Below are 19,438 nucleotides of genomic sequence, written 5' to 3' on the forward strand. Positions count from 1 at the left end.
GCTTTAGAATGAATTGTGTATCTTGAGATGTTAACAACTGATGCATCCAAAATCCATTAATTTTTTGTGATTGACAGTAGGCATTGGTCTGTATCCGATACTTTGTACATCTTTTCAAAATGGTCTGACCAGACATTTTCATTTATAGGATTTATTACCATTTGTACGTGTCACTTCCGTACTATTCACCATAGACCAAGAATTCCGGGAATTATAGCCTTTCAAAGACAATACATTTTTTTCGCTATCTCTCTGGTGTAAAACCGAGCGATAATGTATCACCCAATTTTTGTATTGCTTTCTAGTGTGTTTGATACTTGATTTTAGTAATGACATTTCATCACCTTGTTTAAGTATTGGTCTTATTTCTTTCCATAACAGCGCTCTTCACTCTCGCACCTCTGAGTCCGTTGAGTGCTTGTGTTTGTGCTCTGATAATAGAGTTGATATATCAGAGTTTGACAGATTATGCATTAGACGTCCAAGATAATCAGTAAAATTAACCAGTGAATGATTTGTGATTTCTTTTTCTAAGGTATTAGTATTAAAATCATGAAGCATTAGTCTGGCAAATGTTTTCGTCCTCTGAGGAGTCCACTTCACTCTATTTCCCCTGACATTAACTACGGTGCCCTCACAATAGTCATTTTGACTTTTAGATCCTTTAGGCCATTCCAAATTCAGAATGAGCGTTAGATGACGGACGTATCTCCAAATCACCTATTCTTTCACCAAGTTGTTCAGAAATAATAATCTATTATAGACGACTCACCTCTTGCTTTCCAAGTGGCCTTGTTATTTGGAATAGGCTTCAAACCCCAACTACTAGTCAGTGACAACCATAATGCTCCCCGAAACAATTTGCTCCCTTTTCTTTAAGTCGATTTTCCCAAAGAGGCCAGTGACCATTCGATACAGGGAGCATTCTGATTACAGTCAGCATTCAGGTCACCTGCCAATTTGATCAGCCCCCTTGATTTCTATAGAGCCAATCATCAATCGTGTTTATATTTTCAAGGGCATTTTCGAAGCTGTCCATCGACCAAGTCCAGTGCATTAGAATATACATTTATAATCATAAGATCTATTGTACCTCAATGGAGGGCAACTTGAAATGTAACTATGAACATTGAACTTGACAGATGCCATTAATGATACCTTGTGAATTGATGTTCCTTTTCTGTATGTCAGAGCGAGACCCCCTTTAGGAGTTCCAGTTTCCTTTCAGCTCTTTAAGCGGTGCATGCAACGTAAATGTATATGTACAACTTGTGAAGATGGACATAAAATGCTGGGTGCTGCAAATTATTAACACATTTCTGATCTTTATATGCTTGTGTTGGCAAATCTCCCCCTACCCTTATCACCGAGAACGAACATTGACCCCGGCAAGCAGCAGTGGTTTAGGACATACACTTACTGATGCGATAGTTGAACAAGGGGGATTGACCAGACCGCTTCATTCAAAGGGGGCAGGCAACACGCAGGCCATGAAAAATTACATCCTTTTTTTCACTGATACCCCTGCAGAAGAGAATGAAACAAGACCCCTGTTCGCACCAATAAATTACAGCTGGAAATGCTTGCACCACAAGTCACTTGCTAGCAGCCATAGATAACGGATCAGCTGATCAAGGTGTGCAAACTTTCCCGGAACTGATTTGCGAGTGGTCAAACGACTTGAGCCTTTTAGATACCCCCCTTCCCCGATCTGGTCCAAAGAGAGCCACCTGATTTTGAGTCCTCTATTTCATCCCATCAGTCCACACCAGCCTTATTACCGCCAAGGAGGCAGTCAGAGATAATGAAGCGATTGGACTAATGCGGGGGAACCACATTAGGAGCTTTTGATGGAAATTAATCCAGTCCTGTGTGTCCTCATTTCTTTCTATGAAGTCATTAAGGCAGAAACTAAGACTCACTCCGTAATGTTAGAATCCTTATTGTTTAAGTTTGAAAATATCCACTTACATACCACTGTGAAGGAATTTGTATTCAATCACAGGTCCTGAGCAGGAGAGGTCAACTAGGAGCGGATGATGTAAACGGTGGATGGGTCTGAATCGGCCCTGATGATTCAACAGGTTTGTTCCAGCATGAGGCCAGTGACCGTTCTAAATGTTTTCTCTGATATTGACAAATAGTTCATTTGTGAACCTCCCGTGGCTAAAGTAGGTTTGAGTCTTTTGAATGTCCAAGCACTTCGTAGTGAGACAGGCTTGCAGCTCAGTGTTGGTCTGGTTTCCTCTCTTGAGGTTATATGCTTGGAGGAACCAGATGATTCTCAAACTGGGAGTAACATCAGTCAGTGGAAAATTAAAGGGGAATCGGGCAAGTCAAAAGCCAGGGTAATGTGAGGGGTCAGAAATGTGAGGCAGACCACGTTGTGAAGTTTTCTCAACAAATGCCATTTTATTATAATAAAAGGTTGGATGAACACCTCACTATCCGTACCCTGACGGGAATTTTCCTACCTAAAATAAACTAAAGGAAACACACATACAAAAGATATCTGTCCCTCACTCTTATACAAACAACAAATGAATACGGAAATACATGGCAGTTCAAAACAAAATGATTGAATTCACAATGCAACCACAGTCTCTCTTTGTAACCTGGGCGAACTGCCCTTCCCCAGGTTTAAACGGAATTCAAGAAACGAACACAAGGAAATCCTGTTTTGCAACAAAATGCCAATACAGTTACATGCAACTTCAACTTGTCAAAAGAAAGTTCCAACACAAATGGTATAAGGCTCTTCCTCAAACAAGTTTTTAGTTCATCAATAGCAACAGTAATTGTCTTGGTCAGGATGATTTTTGCCACACTAACTTCTAAAGAAATATAGCTTCTTTGTAACAGCTCTACACTGCACTTCCTCAGGCACCACTCACAACATAAATTGTCTCTGTCAGGACCACCTGGTAGCACTTCCTCAACTTCCACCTGGCCCACTCCCATGCCAGGCCTACTTACTCCCTTGCCCAAACATTGTTTCACAACAGTAAGTGCTTATGTGGTTAAGATCAACTGACAAGGGGTTCATAACAGCTTCACAGTATTCAACAAATTGCAGCTTCAAAACTCTCGACAACATTTTAGGGAAAACAAGATTCACATTGGCGCTCTTTAATACTCTTCTGTAATGATGCTCCTCTCCGTCTGGATATCTTTTCCCAGAAGGACAGCCTGTTTACCACTCTTGTTTCCCCACTGGACCAGTAACCAATGACTAACAGGGATAGGGTCTCTTCCTGCTTCTTCCTTGGTTTTGTTTTTGTTTTTGGCAATGTGTGTTTATCCCAGCATGTACCATATGCTTTTGCAAAGTTGGGGCAACAAGTCTCAGAGGTTACTAAACTGCATTTAATTAATCTCTCTTCTGATTGGGCAATGCTTTTAGGTTTTAACTCTCAACAAAGTTGCTCCCTTGGGTTTCTGGGTTTTCCACAGACTCACACTTTTAAGGTTGCCAACATTTGGCTTTGTTATAATAGACTGTTGCTGCTTTTCCCTAGTCCGGTATTCAGAATTAACTTGGGAATTACTTTCACTCATACGCGAGTGCTGCTTCTGCTGCCTATGCGAACGTTGCTCACTCACTGAATGCCTGCTCTGACACGTGATCGGGGACAGAGCGTGCCTACTTTTATTTGCTCCCTGCTCACCCAGCCAACCGTTAAAGCGGCTTTGCGACATATTTCAGCTAAAACAGTACTGGCCAATTGAAATGAAGTAATGGTTGTGGAACCTGTCTTAAGGGAAACCATGCTCAACGTGATTCAGGAGGTCTACCCACAAGGGTGGGGTGACTTATTATAAGACCTTGGCAGTCCAGACTTGTGTTACATCTTTGGTGGCAAACTCGAGATTTCCAACTCCAAATCAGGTGATTTGTACCCCTTAGATAAGTATAAGTTCTATGAACATTAATCAAGGAGGTGTTATGTTAGGTGGTTTTCAAAACTGCTTGCAATGGTATTGCCCTTCTCTTGATCTGCCACGCTGTACCGATGGTACTCTCATCTGTCAGGGAACTATCCAAACCATAACACCTGGCACAATGATCAGCTACTTAAATTGGTATATACAAATGGTGCGCTTAATTCCTTAAGATGGCATGATGAGAATGGTAACAGGGATAGGGGTGACCAGGAGCATTTTCCATCTGGCACCAGGGCATTACAGAAATCCCATAGCCCTGACACCAAAACAGGACTAGATGTTACCTATGGTGACCAGTCATTTAAAATCCTTATTTAAAGTGTATTGCCAGATAACAGGTATTTGGTCGTGAATCGCACAAACTTTCTCTGTTTGCTCGACGAAATCCCAAACTTGAGAGCCATCCGTTCGCGTGAAACTTCAGTGAGTGGACTTCATAGTCCTATATAGGACTGACCACACTGTTATTTATGTCAACTCTAAAATCGTTTTTGAAACCATCCTTAAGGATCAAGAGCTTCTTAGGGCTTTCGGATTTGACCTTATGCAATACTTTGAGAAAGGGAGAAATTGCCTACAACTGCATGAAGATCAGAGGGAATGTACTGACAAGCGATATCAACAGTGGGGCACTGGACCAGAGTGGGGCCATCAGGGGCGTAATTCAGTCACTCAAGAGGAAGATCCAAGCATTGGAGCAGAATAAGGACTGATCTTGGTGGCTGAGTGCACTGAGTGCGACGACTCAAGGACAAATTGCAAATTCTACCTACGCTGTCTATCTGTCTGGACAGTTATATGTCACTTCTCTCATGGAACACCCACTTATTTAATAAGGAAACAGTTGGTAAAAAGCTAAAGAGTCATGCAATAGTCTCTCTTCAAGAGACTTGGTTGATGAGCATTCCTTCTTTGGACGGCTTGGTGACGTGCTTCCAGGCAGCCAGACGAGGGGAGATGGGACACCCTGATGGAGGCCTGTTAACTCTGTTAATGTCGTGTAAGTTTAGTTTAGTTTAGTTTAATCAATTTATATCACGCAACCTTGAACCCTGAGGCGTGAAGGCGCAGACAACAACAGATAAATACAAGTACAACATGAATGGCCTAAGGCAGAAGGTTATAATAAAAACAAAAAAAATGTAGCTAAAAAGACAGCCCTACAATCATAGGTGCATCAAATAATAAAACACTTTAGAATGTTAACTGGCATTATGGTGATCCTCTAAAGATGGGTTTAACAGGAAAAAATGTGCAGCATAATATAATAAGCCTTTATAGAATTAGATTGCAGTGCGATGACCTTCTGGGAAAATATTTGCAGAGATTTAGAAAGGCCGCGAGGGAACTACCCCCACAACCAATTAGTATACAATCACAATTCAGTTGTGAACACCAGTCGTTGAGATCAATTCTGCGCAGGATCAATAGATCAGTCAGTCTAACTACCCCCGGGCCAGTTCTCTGTCAAAACCATGCGAGGACTTTGTTGCGTAATGCTTGTTTAGATTCTTTTCCTTGAATCTTGGGAATATTTGTTATAACAATATTCCTTTGGTCCATGACAAGGTCCAGGGTACTCAAGTCGTTTAATTTGGGCATCTGTGACTTTTTTAATAGAAAACTCTGTTGAGGTGCCTTCTTGGGTTTAGCCATAGCAATTGCTGGATGTTGGACTACGTGTTGGATATGTTTGGGTGCCAGTGAGGTTAGTTCCAATGGAGAGTCAGATGGAGCGATCTTAGGGCCCTTGACTCTCTCTTTAGTGAGTAGAATTGACCCCTTGGATCCCGAGGCAAGCTCGCTAAGGAGATCAGTTTGCGTTTCCTGGTCAATTGTTGCCCTTGGCAGATTAACTTGGCAGAAGTTATCTGATTTGGGAGCCAATACCAAGACAGCTGGTACGGGATGTATGGCTGTCTGGGGAACCGTTGTCACCTTGGTTTGCCGCAGTTCCAGCAGCCATGCATTCAAGGCATCCACCAGAGTACCCATATCGAACGGGGTAGTGCATAAAAGACGCTCTTTGGCGATATTAGCCATAAGTAGGTGCCAGTGTTCCAGATGAATAGACCCTGCCAAGGGGGGGACGGTGGGTGAGTCCCCGGACTCCACGGCATCCATCTGATGTGTGGGGACTTGAGTACACATATCACCTCCAATCCCTCGCAGTGGGTCCATCTCCCTATTCACACCCAGCTTCTCCCTTAATGGTAATACCGCCAATGACCCAAGTCTCGTGGATAGATTTAATGTCAGCCTACAAGCGGGAACATTTCAAAAAGAAAGACTTTCTGGTAGCAGAGGCTAGAGCTAGAATTTACCGGGCCGAGACTACGCAGTCAGCCCGTTCCCGGCTCCAGGCTGCGAGACGGGGAGCCTCAGCGTGCAAGCGTGCAGCGCCGAGATGTAATGAGACGATTGATGGCTCCCCGCCCGAGAAAGGGGCCAGGTAGGATGCCGCTGCGAGACACTGAGGTTGGGGCTGGGGCCAGTGCCCAGGCTGGGGGATGAGGACCACTGCTGCCGCTGCTTGTCCCGGACCGTGCATACGCACATACGGCGCTGACAGTGAAGGTGGGTTGGAGGAAGGAACCTAAACCCGGACGTCAAGCCACACGGCCATGAAGGGCCGCCGCCTCCAACCTCAAGGAATTGGAAGTGGTTGGGAGTATGGATGTAATCTTTGGTATTATGGCCACCCATGTACACATTATTCTAAAGCACCCCCTGAATCGTCTAATATTGAATGTGCATTGGCACTCTGGAATTTGTAATTTATAGGATGCCTTAGATAGAATTATGCTGTGTGTTAGCGATTGGAGTAATGTGCATCTTGGGGGGGTGGATCATATCATCTTAGTGGGTGATCTTAATTCAGATTGTATAAACTCGGATCTGTTGGTGAGCATTTGTTCAATTTTTGAGCAATGCTCCATTAAACAACACAATGGGAGGATTTGGATGAAGGGTCTGGGTGGCCTGGGTATCACTGTGTTGAACGGGACTATAGCTGATGACATACTAAGCCGTTCCATTCGACTTATTTGGTCGAATGGAACCTCCCATTCAACAATTGATTATATATTTACAGGGAAATGGTTATTTGGCAAATGTACCTTAATGGAAATTCTTCCAACTGCTTACAGTGATCGTTTAATTCTAGAGGTGTCATTTGATGTGCAATTGACTATTGGTGGCGAGGGAGAGCAGGGTCCTAGAGACTTGAGTGTTAATGTAGCTGGTAACTGGATATCCTGGAATCCATGCTCAGTACTCCAGGTGAACAATACTGTGGTAAAATACCTGGACTCAACTTCCTATGAATGGAAATATAATGCCTTCAGAGTGGATAACTTTGAGGGGTTACTGGGTGGCATGATAAGTTCTACCTTAAGTATGACAAAAACCGGTGGGAAATTTAGACCCAAGAAACATCTCCATGCCTTCAATAGCGATGTAGCCACTAGGAAAAAAGAAAGGAGAGCAGTGATTAGATCTACAAAGAATAGAGCTGATCTGTCCTTGACAGGGCCCACTACTCTGGGTAACCTCAGTCAGGAATACTCCTCCTTCACTATCGACAACACACCCATCAAGGTATCTGACTATGCCAAAACACTTGGCGTATACCTTGATTCTAACCTCACCGTGGACAGACAAGTGAATGCTATCTCCACCTCTTCAGCCTACTACGCAAAAATCATTAATGCATCTAGACTATTTAGACTGGGTGATGAAGGGTTGGTTTGGAAATGTTGCCTTGCTCGATGAACTGCATCTGCAGTATTGGCAAGGGTTGTCTTTTTGAAATCTCTGAAGCTTGGACATCTGAATGATACAACATCTGCTTCGAGATTGACAACAGGCTTACCTATACCGATACTTTGCCAGTTGAATCCCTGGTATAATCCTTGTCATGGTGCGTGGATGGGGGGCAAGGGGGAGTGTCATCGTTTATCCTCTCCTGTTGTATATAAAATGGGATTCAAAAAAGTTTCTTCTGAGAGTTATGAATTTGTATTTTAAAAATGTGATTTTATTGCCTAATGCGTATGCCCTTATGACTGGGGTAACAGTGGTACATCCAACACACTATCTCCCATTTTGAAGTCCCATGCAATTTGATTGGGATTGGAAGAAATTACCAATGGTAATTTGGCCAATCGTAATAGTGCTATTTTTCAGGAGCAAACATCTCCTTGCACAAGCGCTTGAGGCATTTCCTTGTTGTTTACTAATTCATAATTTGGTGGACGAAAAGACAGGTGGGAATTCCGTTACCAGCTGTTTTTGCACTTGCTGCCAAACTTTTAATGAGGGCGGGAGCTTTTTCATAAACTCGAGATATTCCATAATAAAATCAGATTTCAATTGAAATTAAGGTTGAAGCACACACGCTCGAAAGCCGTAAATGTCCTCTGGTTTGACAACTCCACTCTGCCCATGCCCTGCTCATGATCTCACTAATGACGATGGTGATGTTTGGAGGTGACTTGTTTGAAATACAAAGGATCGAATGCCTTTTTTTCGACACCAAAAGTGCTGGAAAAAAAAGTTTCAAAAACGTGTTTATGCATACTAAACTAAAAAATATAAATATATATATAAATAAATAAATAAAAAAGCATTCACATTTTTTTTTCAGTCCTTTTGGTTTCGAAAAAAAAGGGCATTCAATCCTTTTTTTCAAAATTATCACTGGACACCGATGGAGATATCATCCGAATGACACTGATGATATCACGCATGACATCAATATGTGTGAAATAACACTGTTAAGGACATTAAAGGCAAGTGTTTATGTATGTACTGTACTTTTTAATGCACTTTTCCACTCAGTTCTATTGACCGGTTGAAGTGATTATCCTTCTGGCTTTAGGGCTCACCTTGAGTGCCTTCTGCAGTCTGGCTCAGATGAAAGACATCCTCTCTAAGGCGGTTGCCGAGCTCTCCACGGAGAAGACTAAGATCTTCCGAGCACTACTACAACAGCTGAAGACGCTAGGGGGCCAGCAGATTCGGAACACAGCGGTAAGTCTCAGTACTCGTGTGATGTCATGTAATAGGCATTTATACTGCACCCCTTACCACCCAAGTGGTTACCGGCAAACGCGGCTCGTCAGAGTGGATATTACATATTTTGCACGCACCTGTGTTTCCAGACCTCCCTCTGTACTGGGAAGATGATTGACAAAGAACATTTGGTATCCAGTCATTTTACCAAAAATAAATCAGTGTGGTAAGTTTTGCCGAAGTAAAAAATAATGTAAAAAATATTGAAAATGTTTGTTTTGCTTTTGTGTTCTGTGTGGTTACCCTAGAAACCACTTACCATTCCACACAGACCAACAGTTCTTGGACTCAGGGAGGCAATAACCCACACTTAGACCAATAGTTAGAATATAATTGACTCTTTACAGGTCCTTTATTTGCATACAATATAAACATACACAACACTCAGACATAGGGTTGATTATACATAGACATACACATAAGATAAGTAAGGAGAATTATGCTACATCAACGTTAGTGTAGTTGAAGGAGAAAGCCTCATCTCAGCCACCAAGACACTACCCATTCCCAAGGCAGGTAGGCAGAGAGATCACACACACTAACGGGGTCTGGAGATGAGCGTCCTCCCTCTCAGCAAGACTTCATCACCTGGGGTTCCAATTCTGATTCTACTACCTGGATACCTCCTCTCTTATGGGGAACAGATCCCCGCCCACCGTGAGTTGCCAACCGTCCCCGGCCGAAGGACAGGTAGCAAGCATGTGGGCACAGAGTGGAAAATTCCAGTTAATAGTGGAAACACCAAGTTCGCCTCCTGCACGCTGGTTCACAGCTCCTCTTATCACTGCACCTGCACAACTCTGACTCCCTTCTTGGCGCGCCCTTGATTGAACAATGCGCCACCTATCCTCCATAATGAGCTCATCTGCTTCCAAATATACACATTGCAACCGTGGCAGAACTCATGTCTGCTAATTAAAACGTAGACTTCCATTGCGGTAATGGAAGTGAATGTCCAAAATGGCCGGCATGTTTTTTAGCTTATTTTCGCACACGCTTTACAGTGTTGAATAAATATATTTATGTTATTGGGGTAATGGGTTAAAATGGGTGGGGATGGGGTTAAAAGGATAGGAACATTGGGTGCCTGGGACCCACACCCGCAAATAAGAAAAAAAGAAGAAATCTGTATTTTTTCTATATATTCTACCTTGGTAAAACTTACCACTCTGATTTTTACATCCGCAAAATCATATATAACCGAAAATGTCTGAGTGGTCTAAAGAAACCACTTCACAGATATGTGCATGGTCTGCAGGGTTGCCCCCTTTCTGTTTTTGATCCAAAGCATTCACATTACGGAGCCAAATAGGAAGTTCATTTGACTGTTTGTTGTCTGTTATACTGACACAGAGTTTAGGAAATGGCTGCGTTGGATACATAGTGGCAACGCTCCTAATCGACTTCAATGGATGCAGAGCAGACAGTGTAATGACATGAGCATTGCTCTTATATAATAGGAAGAGCATATGTGTTGCTCAGTGTTCCTTTGCTAATCTTTCCTGATTTTTCTATAATGGACTGGCAAGTAAGGTCAAATTAGAGGTTTGTGTTTCATCAAGTTCAGGAACAAATTATATTTTTCCTACAAAAGAAATGGCATGTCATGATTTTCCCCATTCACTCAATAGCTCTTCTGCTTTGCACATCGGTCCCAGTCAGGTTTCTGTGAACACTGCCAATTGTTATCATTCCCTGAGATGGATGGGCGTGAATGGCCAATGAGATTTACCAATGGTTCTCAGCAGGATCCCCAGATGCGCGTCTTTTAAACGGGATTCTGCATTTTTCTCAAAAGGATTTCAACAAATTGCATTTTCGGAACACGTTCCTGAAAATTGAACTATTTAACATTGTGACATTGAAACGATATGCCAGCAGAGGGCCTTAACCACTGTTATAATGCATATTGTTTCTCTCCCAACGTTCTCCTCAAGGATCACTGCCTCCCTAAGCCATCATTCCACCAAGACACTACCCACTGCAAGGTTCCCTGGGGGAGGGCTGTAACCGGTGTTATCGCCCCTTGCTCTTGTTATGTGCTCTTGGGTTTGCCTCAGTCCGATAACACTTTGAACTGCATGATATTGCTTGCTCTGACCCGTGTATTTGGCACACATCATAAACTGAAGTCTGACTTGGAGCCAATTATTAACCAAGTTAATGGCGGGCTTCTTTGACACATGTAGAATCCCTGTTAATGTGACGCAGAACTAAAAATTTCAATTTTTGAGTAGTTTCCCTGTGTCTCATGGGCTTACATTGTATGTTTTCCAATTTATTTATACCCTCTAGTATTTGCAATAATGACAGAGGTCTTACTATAGCAATAACACCCAATCCTGAGCACAACAAGGGCCTTAACAATGGACCATATTGCCGTTATCAGCCGATCCGGCCTGCTGGATCGGGTGTTATTGCTGTTAGCACCCTGGTTTTCAATCCAAAAACCCGGGGTGCTGATTGCAATGTATTTTGTTTGAATGAACGGGACATGCTTGCAGCATCCCCTTCTTTCAAACAAAAAACTTAAGATGGCCACCATGCAGATGGATGGCAGAGCTCCATGTATAGCCCCTCTTCCATTTCCATGGCGGCCCGGGAGGCTGGAGTGTCGGTGGTGGTGGCGACGGTTAGGTTGGGGGGAAAGGAACCAAGACCATAGGGAAGGGGGATGCGGGAAAGATGGTGGGTAAAAGCAGCCTTCAGGTTGCTCGCAACATGGGCTTGGAACGTGGGATTCGGCCTGCGATCCGAGCAGCCTGATTGGCTGGCGCCCCGGGTGCCAATTAAATTTGAGACTTGTGTAAAGGGATAAACAATGGGCTCCACCTTTTAAGCACCTATTCATTCTTGTATACCACAACGAAAACAACACATTTCAGAGAGGCTTTGTGCGCATATATGTACATTCACCAGCCTCTGGCAGACATTTTATGGTGCCAAGCACAGACATAGTTTGTGGCAGACAGCTGTTCAATTCATAGCACACTCTACCCTTAGAAACAGAAGTCCAAAAGATTGGGAAGTCAAAGTTTGGTGCATCTGTGATATCCTGGAACCGTTATACTACTTTAGCACAATGATGGTCTATTCTTGTACAGTTTTTGAACAAAGCTCAAATGCTGTCATACAGTTTGCTCACCAAGATATTTACTCCAGTGGCAGCTTTTCTGTAAATGCAACCATCAGATACCCACTGGCACACTTCATCACACCCCTAGATGGAGAGGGGGCCCCACTGGCATTCTAGCCTCCTGTCTGACAGGAACCAGAGAGATGCACAAACACCACCGCAACAAATCCTGACTGGTAGTGGAAGGAGTGGGCGATTTGCCCCTGCCCCTGTCCTCTGCCGCCAGGACCATCCCCATTACAAGATCTGGAGAGGGCTGCTGGGTTTCTGAGCCCTTGCCAGGGTTGTCACCCACAGGTATACACACCTGCTAAGACCTTTCAAGTCACTGAGCTCCCGACCCAGCATCACAACATCCAGGCAGGGAGTAAGTGGGACGTGCCACAGGTCAGCCATCCCCATGTCAGCATATTATTCTCACATGGAGACAGGAGAGGTAGAGAGATTTACAGAGGTTTCCGGGACATACTTTTACCTGTCCCTCAGGTATACACCGTTGCCGCCCATCACAGCTCAGGAATTAAGCAAACACACGAGCAGATCAGCTGTGCCACAAGGGATTGCAAATGGCAGAGATGTGCCATCCAAGTAAAAACGCCACATAATGTAGCATATTCTGATACAGTTCATAAACAGCAATGAGATATTCAAATTAAGTTCTGGAACAACTATGGGATATTTCGATACAATAGTAGAATAGTTGGATACAGTTCTAGAATCTATGCTGATACCGTTTATAGAGAAATGAATGGAAATTCTGATACAGCTTTGGATCAACGCTAAGCCATTTTCTTGTGCAATAATAATGGAATGTTCTGATGTATTTCTGAAACAATGTTGAGGTGCTCTAATGCAGTTTGGGAACAACGCGTGCATAGTCTGGGACACTTCAGGTACAATAATGGGCTACTGGGACATAGTTCAGAACACAGTATGGGCTATCCTAAAACATTTTTTCAGAAGTAAATTGCCTGATACCTTGATACAGCGCTGGGACAATGTTGAGCTACTCTGATACTTTTATGGGGAAATGATGGGATATTCTGGTACAATTCTGGGTCAATAGTTAGCTAATCTGGTACAGTTATGGTACAGGATTCAGGTGTTCTGATATATTTCTGGAAAAGTTATGTATATTCCTGTACCCGTCTGGAGCAGTGTCTGGATTCTCCGACACAGTACTTAAAAAAATTATAGCATATTCTGATGTCATTTTGATGCAATTATAAACTGCTCCGACACAGCCCTGGGACAATGCTGGGCTATTCTGAAACAGTTCTGCAACAATGATGAGTTACTTTGATACAATTCAGGTTCAGTAATGGGATATTTCTAATAGTTCTGGAACAGAAAGAAGGTGTTAAGTCCTGCCCTTTTGCTTAGGGCCTTCAGAGGTCAGGGTAGTCCCTTAGGCTGACAATGAAGGCCATTAACATTGAGGGGTGCAACTGACGGTAGGGTAGGCAGGCGGCTAGTGGGGGACAGAGAGCAGGCGAGAGGACCACCCGGGAATGAGGTGGACCGTGTGGGAAGGAGGGCAGCAGGTGACTGAGCACAGAGCCATCCACTAACTTTGTGAGATGGACTTGCTGCTGCTAGGGCAGGGCCTAGAAAAGGAGCATGGCTTGAGAAGCGACCGACAGCCAGGGAGTTCACCAGAGAGGAGAATGTCTGCATGTGTTGCTGACGTCAACACACTTTCCCTGCTCACTGATTGACTGGGTGCCATTTAGTCTGATACAGATCTGCAATAATGATGGGATATTGTGACAGATCGGATATTCTGATGCAGGTCTAGAACAATTGTTATTCTGATAGAGTTCATACAGCATGGTTAGATACTCTGAGAAGATTCGGGACCAGCAATGGGATACTCTGATACAACTCTGGACGATAATAGCATGTTCTGATTGAGGCCTGGGACAATAAGGGGAATATTGGATACAGTTCTGTAACAATGATGTATATTCTGATACATGTCTGGCACCATAATGAGATACTGTGATGAATTTAGGAAACAACTATGGGTTATTCAGATACCTTTCTGGAACAATCATTGGATATTCTAATACTGCTGTGGACCAATGAGGGGGTGATCTGTTAGTTTTAAAACAAAAATGTGATATTCTTTTACAGTTCTGAAACAAATATGGGATATTCTGATTTATTTCCGTACAGTGATAGGTGCAGAAATAGGACATTCTGTACATTTTGTTGGAGCAATACTATGGTGCCCTGGTACCTTTTGGAAACAAAAATGGGAGACTTTGTTTAATTTAATACATGTTTTATTTTTGTATTGTGATATTGGTTGCCCAAACTCTTACACAAGACAAAAAGAAACAATCAAATTACAAATTTACAAACATATTTCATATAGATTTAGTTAAAAAAAGAAATGAAAACAAATTTCCTAAATAATAAAATGTATAACAATACACAGTCATTAAAATAGAGAAAAGAATACTAAGAACAAATTACCACCTTAGCCAAACCAAATCTGGTTGATGTAAGATATGCCGGTAAGATAGCTCAGCGGGTTGAGCGCTCGCTGCTGCGATCTGGAGGTCGTAGGTTCGAATCCTGGCAAGGACAACTCAGCCTTTCATCCTTCCGACGTTGATAAATGAGTACCAATTTTGGTTGGGTGATATATGTGCTCTGTAAAGCACTTTGGATTAAGGCGCTATATAAATAACACATCATTATCATAATAGACAGGGGGCCTGATTCTGAGCTTGTGCTAAATATAGCCTGGAAAAACGAGATTCTCGCCTCCAATTTCCAGCACCATCATTCTGAGATGGGTGGAAATAGTGGATGGAAAATGTTGTGCTTTCCAGCAGCAAACACTGCTAAAATCTCTCTTTGTTGCGGAAAGATGTGCTCCAGTGGCATTGCGAGCATTTCTTAAAAGCCTGCCACTTTTCTAATTTAAGAAAGTTTTCCTAAACTTTCATTAAACTAGAAAAGTGGTGCTGCAGTCTAAGAAATGCTATATTTATAATGGGAAAAAGTGTGCAGTGGAGTTTAATGGCACCTCCCAGGGACCCGTTAATGAACGCCTCTTTACCATGCACCTCAGAATCAGCCCCAGGGTAGGGCCTGAGCGGGAAAGACCCACCGAAAACCTGCAAATGCCCACTCAGCAGCACCGAGTGGGCATTTACAGATGTTAATGTCACTGCGTTGGGCCCAACTACATTAGCTTCAGACTCCACTTGTTAGACAATCCTGGCTGCGCCTCTGCCAATTGTAGCAACAGTTTCTCTTTGGCTAATTTCAAGAATAATCATAGGTTATTTTGGTGAAAAGATGGGGAATTCAGAGGCAGTGAGGGTGATTACTTGCACAGACGATTTGGAGTGAAACGAGGGGCGATTTTACAAAGAGGTTCAAATGAATCTGATTCTTACATCCCTTTCACTAAATCACGCATTCCTACTGGGGTCATTTTGACACTGTGCGGAATACCTGTGGATGAGTTTAACAGACTGATGCCCTGCACCTAATGCCCCTTCCAGCCATGGATCCACACTGATGGATGCTTTCCTAAATCACTGCCTTAGGTGAGCAGCACCTCGAGGTATGGCCGCGCCTTTACTCTGTCTTCTTTGATTCAGTCTTTAGGAGGAAACATCATGAGCAGAGCATCTACGTCTGACCTGAATCCTGTTCTCGCTGCCGGCAACTGCACCCTCATTGTGCCATCTAAAGGTGAGTGAGGGATTCAGTGGCTTAGAGGGCGCAGCAAGCGCAAGACGTCCTTATGATAGTTTAGGGGCTAGGAGTGTCCATCGTTACAAGCGGCTTAAGGTTCCATAGTCTGTGTCTGACTGTGGTCAATTCCCTCACACGTTGGGGGTTCACTCATCCGCAGTCAGGGCCACTCGGCTCTGCATTGGCCTCTGAGCCACAATTAGCAGCGATACCCCAACCACAGCTTCTTGTCATGTCTGGCAGAGGATGACTAGCAAATCAAGGTGGTCTACCTTTTATATGTGAGCCAGGGCAATGGAAGGGAGTGAGTGACAAGGAGTTGGTGACTGAAAGTGGGCAAGGGAAGTGGGCGCGTGCAAGGTAAGGAAAGGGGATTGTGTTAAGTGTTAAGGAAGGAGCGAAAGGGGAATTGAAGTCTGAAATGTAATTGTACGGAAGGTCGGTGACGGGGCGTCAAGGATGTGGTGCAAAGAAAGGGCACCGAGGGTTATGATTATGGAAAATAGGGTAAATGAGACAGAGGTACAAATCTGGGAATGTGGGCCAGCAGACCTAGTGTCTGTTGCTGAGATCTGTGCCTGACCTGCATGCAATTGCACCCAATTATGGGATTGCAACAGTGTTGCATACTTGCTTTATGAACATATGTTTCAATTAAGACTTCTCTCACTTTTTTTCTGGTTGCTTTATCATGTGACTGGTTGCGCTGAAAGCCATATTTAATTAACCGCATACTAGCTTAACTCTTGAGTAACAGTTTTATTGTTTTTAACACTCAAGATGGGATAGGAGAAGATGAAATCAGCTCTGCTGTCTAAATCTCAAACTGGATCCAGTAAGCCAGGGATTACACCTCCACCTTCCACGACTGACACATTAAGTGATAATAAGCAAATCACTTATCATCACTGTCTGTAGGGAAAGTCCCAGTCATAGGGGGTTATGATGCATAGTATCACTCCACAAATAAATATTCGATGTTTATGTAATGCATGCTGATGGGGAGGTAGGATGCCAAGTGGGGTTCTTATGTTGTGGAGGGGAGGGTTGGGTATGCAGTGTGGCACGAATGGGTTTTGTGTTGTGGTGTGGTGTGGTGTGGGGAGGTAGAAAAACCAGGTATGGCCCTTTTGCCCTGCCAGCACAAGCTTGACTCTTAGAGCGAAGCCAGATCCTGTAATGATCACTATCAATCGTTCTCAATAATAAGTCAGTCTTTAAACATTGCAACATAGGAAACGTAGAATCTCCTACCTGGAAATGGACGAATCGACCAGCTCGTACCTCCAGAGAAGTATCAGGTGTAAATCCACCAGAAAGTTAAGCTGAACCCAGGTCGAGAATAGGAATCCCCCTGACTCCTCCCTCGGAGCCCAGTAAGAAACTTGGCGACCGAGGAAAAACCCAGGGAAACCCTCGTGGGGGAAAAAACCCTGTGTAGAGCTGCTAGGGATCGTTGGTAATGGCAAACGAATCAGGGGGACTGATGGACCTCAGATTCCAATGATGACGTCTTAGGTTGATTAAAGGCTGTTGATTAAAGCTGGATAAATATAAGGGTAAAGATATGAGATTCAGTTGAAAGAGGAGAAAGTCACGCAATAAGAAATGGTGATGAGAATGAAGGATCAGGAATTACCATTCAGACATCTAGACAAGGAGTTATTAGATGAGGGAATCAGGGAACCGAACCTCTTCAAGAACTATTTCTTCGTAAGAAACTGGACGTTTTGGGAAGCAATAAGTATAAGAGTTAAGACAGAAAAGAAAGACAAGTGGTAGAACTGAATGGTTCAATAATGAATTCTACCTTCAAGAGAAAAACGTGAAAGTGTCAAGATGGGCCACGCACGGAGAGGGCGTGGCTTATTTGTAAAAAATACGATATCCTCGATCCGATCGTGATCCGGATCCTGAGAACAAACGGAGAATAGATGATGGAGGCAACCAGGTATGGAGAGAAGAAGAGGAAAGATAAACAATGAGAAAAGGAGCTGGTAAGCTATACTCACTGAGCGTCCGTATACTCCTAAGAGAGTAGCAACGCGCCGGTATCCTGGACTTCCCGGATGATATGCCGAGGGGAAATCGACTTCCGCTTCCTGTGTGACTCGAAGCAGGGAAACAACTAGACCGTGGCTGGAGTCGCCGCGTTCATAAACCGGTGCGGCCATCTTGGAATATGTTAAAGCGGAATGAATCATCCTCACGAACGTTACAGTATGCCCCTTCTTAGGTCCAACCCCTCCCGGCTTGTCAGGGTGTCTGGAGTGAAATAGTTTAACAAGGCGTGGTGCATGTACAGTGTCTTTTGACTCCCAGGTACGGTCTGAAGGGGAATAACCCTTCCAATCAACCAAATATTGTAAATGTCCTCGAAAAATACGAGAATCACAAATTTCTTTCACCTCAAACTCAGGACCAGATGAGGTCAAAACTGGAGGAGGGCGAGTTGTTATCTTTGGATGAAAAGAATTTCGATTGTCCGGTTTCAATTGAGAAACATGGAAAACAGGGTGAATACGAGACCAGGTATCAGGAAGAATAAGTCTAAAGGCAGCACTGCCGATCGGTTTGTCCACCCGAAAAGGGCCAAAGTATCTTGGAGACAGTTTAGATGGTACCAGGTGTCTAGGGAGGAATCGTGAAGACAACCACACCCTGTCTCCTGATTTGATGATTGGTGCAGGAGAACGGGAACGATCAGCAAATCTCTTGGTTCTATCCTGGGTTTGTAATAGGGTATCTTTAGCCTTCTTGTGACCTTGTCTGATTTGATTCATTAAATGATCTACATCTGGAATTCTGTGTTCCGATCGTTTTAGAATCGGAAATGTTGAAGGGTTGAATCCATAGGAGCAAAAAAAAGGAGAAGTGCGAATGGAAGAGTGATAAGAGTTATTGTAAGCATACTCTGCCAATGGAAGTAAATCCTTCCAGTTATCCTGAGCTGCCGAAATGTAATTCCTTAGATATCCCTCTAGAGTTTGATTGAGACGTTCCGTCTGACCATTGGATTGGGGATGGTAACCGGAACTAAGGGCACGAGAAATCCCAAGATGTTGACAGATGTGTTTCCAGTAGAGTGAGGTATACTGCGTTCCACGGTCAGAGATAATTGTATCTGGTAAGCCATGTAAAGCAAATATGTGATTGATGAAGATACGGGCCATAACGGCCGCTGTAGGAATTCTGGTGAGAGGTATAAAGTGAGCCATCTTCGTAAAAGAATCAATCACCACCATTATTGCCGAACACCCCTTAGAGGGGGGAAGATCAACGATAAAATCTGTTGAAATTATTTGCCATGGATGAGATGGAAGGGGCATCTTGACCAGTAGTCCCAATGGAGACTTTCGGGAAGACTTGTTCTGAAGACAGTCTGGACAAGATCCAATGTATTCTTTTATGTTCTCCCGTAAAGTTGGCCACCAGAACCAACGGGAAATCATTTCGTATGTTGAAGTTATTCCACGATGTCCTGCTACCTTAGATTTGTGACACATATCCAATACCTCCTTCTGGAGTGAGGTTGTAGGGATGTAGGCTCGATGACCAAGG

At 43.5% G+C, this 19,438-nt stretch overlaps 1 protein-coding gene across 1 annotated transcript in view; it reads left to right on the forward strand.

Annotated features, from left to right (window-relative positions):
* The window catches only part of AOX1 (aldehyde oxidase 1), a 738,465-nt gene that overhangs the window by 212,596 nt on the left and 506,431 nt on the right, over window positions 1-19,438 (forward strand). The window contains exons 11-12 of the mRNA XM_069615435.1: window positions 8,828-8,979; window positions 15,781-15,874. Of these exons, the coding sequence (XP_069471536.1) occupies window positions 8,828-8,979; window positions 15,781-15,874 (246 nt within the window). The remainder of the gene's footprint in view (window positions 1-8,827; window positions 8,980-15,780; window positions 15,875-19,438) is intronic.

The sequence above is a fragment of the Ambystoma mexicanum genome, chromosome 9, assembly GCF_040938575.1.
Source record: "Ambystoma mexicanum isolate Mex_15411 chromosome 9, UKY_AmexF1_1, whole genome shotgun sequence".
In the NCBI taxonomy this organism is placed as follows: Eukaryota; Metazoa; Chordata; class Amphibia; order Caudata; family Ambystomatidae; genus Ambystoma; species Ambystoma mexicanum.